The 6,649-nt window shown below is 39.5% G+C and overlaps 1 protein-coding gene across 1 annotated transcript; it reads left to right on the top strand.

The window, feature by feature from the left end:
• Window positions 1–4,895: 4,895 nt before the first annotated feature.
• On the top strand, window positions 4,896–6,320 carry LOC306905927 (interferon-induced protein with tetratricopeptide repeats 5-like; the record flags this gene model as incomplete). Its single annotated transcript, XM_079476913.1, has 1 exon — window positions 4,896–6,320. One exon carries the CDS (start codon window positions 4,896–4,898, stop codon window positions 6,318–6,320), a length of 1,425 nt encoding a protein of 474 aa, XP_079333039.1.
• Window positions 6,321–6,649: the final 329 nt, after the last annotated feature.

The following is a 6,649-nucleotide window of genomic DNA, read 5'->3' as shown; positions in this document are numbered from 1 at the left end:
ATATTCAAAGTATCAATCATCTAGTTGTTTTTAGGGAAAATAGTAAATTCTACATTGGTAAATAAAGCTAGAATTATTCTGTTGGATGTAAAATTCTGTTCAAAAGTCATTCCTGATCCAGAAAAGAGTAAAAGAAGAATGTCCATTTATGTAAGCCTGTTTTGAATAAATAGTATATAGTAATGCATATTATGATCAAATATATTGTGTATTTTGCATAAATTGTATATTTTTGACACACACCCCCACCCCCACCACAAAAAAAAGTCTTAAGGTGGGGACCCCCATAAGACTTGATTTAATTCGAGCACTGGTTAGAGCCACAAAATAATATGCCATAGATGCCATAACACCATTATTGGCTGAATGATTAACATTTGATGGTTAACATCCAACTGTTAACATTCGAAGAACCTTTCTGTTTCACAAAAGATTCTTTGTGGAAAAAGGTTTGTTATTACGAAAAGTAAATAAGAAAGAACTTAAAGGAATCTTTGAGTTAATGGTTCTTTAGGGAACCAATAACGGTATTTCTGTGGTATCACTGTAAAGATGCTTGTTTATCCCCTTTTTTAAGAGTGTAGTAATTACTAATGTACAGTATATAGTGTATATTTATTATGTACTGCAATTATACAGTATACTTTAAAAATATTCATGTGGTGAGGAAGGCGGGACGAGAGCCGTGACGCGGGGCCGGTGGCGTGAGTGATCAGTGCAAGCAGCTGTGCGCGCACCGGTCCCGCATCTTATCACGGAGGAGATTGGGAGCTTAAAAGGATGTTCGGCAGGACTGTTGACGAGAGAGGACCGGGTCCGAAACTGTGTTTAGTTTGTGTATGGTTCAGTTACTTCCGTGTTTATTGTTTATTTAATTAAAGTTATATTGTTTGAATGTTCGCCGGTTCCCGCCTCCTTCCTTCCCATCTATGGAACTTTATTACACTGGTGCCGAAACCCGGGAGGAAGGAGGGACATGCTGTCAAAGAGCCCTCGCTGCCGAGGGTGATCGCGGTGCTGAGGAGTTCGGGCAGCGGGGACGAGGAAAGTCCGCGAGTGGCTGCCCGAGGCGGTGGTGCTGGATCAAGAAGTCGGATCGGACGAGGACCTCGCTGCCGTGCTCCTGGGTCGAGGTGGGGTGGCTGCCGTCCAGGAGGGAGCCAAGGCCCGTTCGCCGTGAGCCGAGCCTGCTGCCAGCCGCCATGATGGGGAGGAGCAGGGAACAGAAGACCAGCTGCCCTCAGCTGGAGGGCCATCGCCGGCCGCCAGGGGGCGGAGGAGGATCGAGCCGTCCACCGAGCGTCCAGTACCATCGCATGGCACCGCGAGGAAGAGTTTCTCGGCTGGCTGAGGACCGAGCGACAGCGTGTCAGGGAACCGGACAATTTTTTTTTCTTTTCCTCTCTCCCCTCTCTCGTCCCTGTCGCTCCGGGGGCTCCCGTCTCCGTTCTTTCGTCTCGCCGGTGCATACCCCCAAGCGCCGCGGACTCCGAGACTGGCTCCCCGGGGGGGGAGTAGGTACAGTTAGGTGGTGCCCCCCGGCCTGTAAGGGGTGATGGGGGTATGTGGTGAGGAAGGCGGGACGAGAGCCGTGACGCGGGGCCGGTGGCGTGAGTGATCAGTGCAAGCAGCTGTGCGCGCACCGGTCCCGCATCTTATCACGGAGGAGATTGGGAGCTTAAAAGGATGTTCGGCAGGACTGTTGACGAGAGAGGACCGGGCCCGGACATTTGTTTAGTGTTTGTATGATTCAGTTACTTCAGTGGTTCTTGTTTATTTAATTAAAGTTTGATTTTGAATGTTCGCCGGTTCCCGCCTCCTTCCTTCCCATCTAACGAACTTTATTACAATTCAGTTTAAATGATCATGTGGTTTGGTGATTTTAGGTTGGCTGGTAGACACCACAAGGTCTTACATGACAACATTCTTTCTGAGCGGGTTTGCCATGATCTCCAGTTCTACCAGAAAGACTGGGGAGGCAAAATTGTCAGCAATGAACATTTATTAAACAATTGGCCGGCAACAATGTGCAAATATGGTAAATGTATAGTTCTTTGGCGTAGGCCCTGTCCGTAGCTCGCATCGAGAGGGTCAAGAATTCCTGCCCGAGGATGGTGTTTGGTTAGGTGATGATTGGTCAGGTCTAGAAATAGTGATGCAAGATTGAGTCTTCCTGGCAGAACTTGCACTGAAGCTTACATTTCTCTCCTGCGTTCACAGCCGCCGTTGTACGCCATTGCCAGAGAAAGCAAAAAAAAGTTCTGAGCAAAGACCCACAACTGGAGTCATGTGAGGGCAAACAAGTGGACTATTATACTTTTTAAAAAAAAGACCTGATGGTAATTATCTCTGCCACGTCGTAGCATTTGTATAGTTTTTAAGTCTGTTGTAAAATGTTATTGATAAAAAATTTTTTATATACAGTTAATGTTTAATTAGCAGCAAATTTGTCATAAAAATATGTGAAAATGCATATCAGTATTTTTACTTTGGGTGCCTTTGAAAAACATTTATTTCTCATGTAGAATGAACACTTGAGTAACTCCAAGCTGCTGCATTAAGGGTTAGGGTCATTTTAAGTATTCGTTTAATGTTTCTCATTTCTTATCATAAAGTAATGTCAACATTAAGTGAGTTTTATTTGTGTATATGTATTTTTGTGGACCACAAAATTACAAATTGTAGATCCAGTTGGAGTAATTATTGTTTATGTCAATAGAGGGCAGTGCTGCATTGTGTACTTGTAGACAGCCTATAAGCTGCTCTTTTTCAATATAATAAAAAGTTGCCATTGAGCAAATTTTCTCCTGTTCATTTAATTTGTGTTAACGTGAAATTATTTACTGCAATACGTGGAAGATTTATTTAGATGACTGAATAGTTAGTAGTGGCAGTAGTGGAAATGGCCAAGATGCATGTTATTTAGACCAGTGCATAAAAATATCTACTGTGAATCAAATTTATTTTGTCTAATAAATGTCTAATAAATCTTGCTCTGCAGTAATGATTGCTGCAGTAATGATTGCTCTGCAGTAATGTGCCACTGTAAAAAAAAAAAACTACTTGTAAGTCGCTTTGGATAAAAGCGTCTGCCAATTGAATAAATGTAAATAAATGTTGATGTAACTTTCATCTTGAAAAGTATTTTGACAAAAATATGTCAATCTTGTCACATCCTTTTAAAAATGTTTAATGTTATTAACAAACTGTGAATACTTGAATACTTCAAAAACATTGAAGTATGTGTTGAAATTCGATCAAATTTTATTCTCTGACCCACAATAAGTGAATTTCTGAAACATTCATTCTGAGCAAATGCATTTGGCTAGCTTCCATTTATGATTCCATCCAAATATGAATTACAATTTAAGGATCTGTTAAGTTTACAATATAAACATAATGCAATTACTTTAACAAAGTTCATGTTTAGACAACATAAAGTTAGTAAATCTATTTTTGTTAGATATACTTCAATTTCTGAGTAAAGAGTAAAGAAATGATTTTCTCCAAAGCTTCTTCAAAACAGTATGTATTTTAAAAGGCAGGGCAAGACTGATAGAAAGCTTGGCATATGATGAAAACATGGCATACTGTAGAGAGCTTGTCTTGCCTTCAGCCTACACCTGAAAGCCCAGGGCACCAAAACAATGCATTTATGAGTCCAGAACATGCTCACAGTCCTCTACAGCAGAGTAATCAGGGGTAAGTGCCTTGCTCAAGGGAACTTCAGTCATGACCTGCTGGCACTGAGATTCAAACCGGCATCCATCTGATCACAAGCCCAACACTCTAACCACTAGAGCATGTTCTAGAATAAAATCAAAGGCCTCAGTTACAGTTGTGGCACTGAGGAAGAGCTGTGTCTCAAAAACGTTTTGAACTTTTCACTAGTTTCTATGGTCTCTGATGAAGCATTAAATTACATTTACATTTAGTTATTTAGCAGACCCTTTAACCAAAGCGACTTACAAAGAGTACAGGGAGCAATAAGCGATATAAAATTAATATTATTTATTTAATATTATATTAATTATAATTCAATATTTTTTTAGGATGTGTAAGTCCTGCACATAACCGTGTGCGGATTCTTACTTTTTCATTTGGCCTGCAGACATGCTTTGTTAAGGGGTTAACAGAACCTGTAAAGCTTGTTCTCTGATTGCTCCCTGGCTTCCTCGTGCTTCTTAACTTTGCATCTTTTAACTGCAACACCTTTCTGAACTCCTTGTGACCCTATAAGAGAGCAGCAGAGTCCGCATCAAACTCATTCTTCCTATATCACCAAAATGGTCATTAATTGCTTAAATGAGAAGGCCTTTTTACTTGGGCACATCATTAAGGTGGCACAAAGGGGCTTTTGAGGCAATGGACATTTAACATTATAGAAATCCCTGAACTGTTATAAACTATTTCCTCTGATAGAGAGCTTTAGTCTTAGCATACTGCCATTGCTACTTGGTGTAAGATATACATACAAAATGAAAGTCTTTTCTGTCCATTTCTCAGAAAGCTTTTTAGGAATTCCATTGTTACCTGAGGAATGTCAACTGAAAATTAAAGCATACATTTGTAACCTGCACACATTCCTATTACTCAGCAGCTCACTCAGGGTTTAGGTTTCCATTCTGATGTTGTCCCTCCCATTTTTTGGAAAGACTATTAAAGCAGCACCTAAACCAGCTTCCCTTTCAAACAGCTACTAAGACATTCCTCATACAGACACAGTCCAAGATCATGTAAGTAATCTATCCAAATTAGTTTTAGGATTATAACTTGTTGCAACATTCTATGACACTCTAGTTACTATATATTATCTAATAAGAGAACAAACAATTGTTTGTTAAAGTGTGTATTTTAAATTAAAGAGCTTTTTATTCTTATTCCTATCTTCAAGTATGGATTATCAGACAACTTTGAGGACAAAACTTGACCAGCTGGAATGTCACTTCACCTGGGCTCTGATAAAAGATGATTTAGATCTACCCAGTATTCTCAATAGGCTGGATGAACAGCTCAAATTGGATGTTGGGAAAAAAGAAAAACTTGCACAAACTTACAATGCTTTAGCATATGTAAAGTTCCTTCAGGAGTTACAAAAAGACTCACTTAGCAATCTCCTGACATCTTTGAAGTTTCACAAAGAGTGCCATGAGGAGGAATTCCACAAAGCTCTCATTGTCACCTATGGAAACCTTGCCTGGATAAACTACCACATGAAGAACTATACAGAGTGTGAAAGTTACCTGCAGAAAGTCCAGAAGATAATTGAAAACATTTCATCTGAGTCTTCATCTGCTCCAGAGGTGCTTGGTGACAAGGGATGGACTTTTCTTAAATTTTCTAGCAAGTATTATGAGAGAGCCAAAGAATGTTTTAAGAAGGCTTTAGATCTGGAACCAGAAGATGGTGAGTGGAACACTGGTTATGCCATCGCTCTGCATCGAACAGAATATGGGGAATTCACAATTGAGAATTCACCGGCTGTCAAGCAACTGAGACGAGCCATTGAAACAAATCCTGATGATGATGTTCTTAAGATCTTTTTAGCCATGCGACTGGTTAGATACAAGAGCTATGAAGAGGCTGACAGCTTGGTAGAAGAGGCTTTAGAAAGATCTCCAGATCACCCACATGTCTTACGATATTCTGGAAAAATATTGAGATGTAGAGGATATGTGGACAAGGGTATTATTCAGTTGAACAAAGCCCTTAAATGGTCACCTTATTCAAGTCTCACATATCATCAGTTAGCTCTTTGCTATAAAATGAAGAAAATCCAACTACTGCAAGAAGGAAATCATCACACCAGATCTCTTATTCAAGAGACTCGTGATCAGATCATCTACCATTTAGAAATGGCTACTACCCATGCACCCTGCTTTATCCCAGCTTTGAGTGATCTAGCACTACATTATGGAGAACGGCGTGAGATTCCACGAGCTGAAGAGATGTTTCAGATGATCTTCAAAACAGCGAAAGAGAAAAATGACAATCTATATGTTGTTCATTTTTATTATGCTGAATTTCAGTTGTACAGCAACAGAAGTGAAGCTTTAGCTATCAAGCACTACATTAAATGCCTGGAGATGAGCCCTGGTTCACCTGAAGGGAGAAAAAGTGCTCGTGGCTTAAGAAAGATTGCAGAAAAGCAGATTCATAGAAACACACAGGACGGGGAGGCTTATGCAATACTAGGGTTCATTCACAAAGAAAAAGGAGAGAAGAGCCAAGCCATTGAGTGCTATGAGAAAGCTTTGAGTTATGGAGAAAATGATGAGTACCTCTCCAATCTTTGTGCTCTCAGACTGGCCATGCAGTAATGACACTCTATATTGTCACATTATATTGTGTGTGACGTAACATTTGCTACAATTATAAGATATTAATAAGATATAATTTATTTGACTATCTAATAATTTATAACACTATAATTAAGTTCTGTCTTCAAGGTCTTTTTCTATTTATCAGAATATACAATATAGCTTCATATATTATAATTACACTGTTACCATAAGTTATTAAATGAAATCAAAAATATGTTAAAACTATTTAGAAAAAGCTTACATTTGGGGCTCTGTGTTAGTTTAAAATAAAATAATGAATGTTTAAAATATTTATAACACCAAGCGCAAATATGGACCTTTATGTA

Source organism: Barbatula barbatula (assembly GCF_947034865.1).
Source record: "Barbatula barbatula genome assembly, chromosome: 16".
In the NCBI taxonomy this organism is placed as follows: Eukaryota; Metazoa; Chordata; class Actinopteri; order Cypriniformes; family Nemacheilidae; genus Barbatula; species Barbatula barbatula.
Note: the sequence above shows the minus strand (reverse complement) of the source record. Positions and strands in the feature narration are given on the sequence as shown.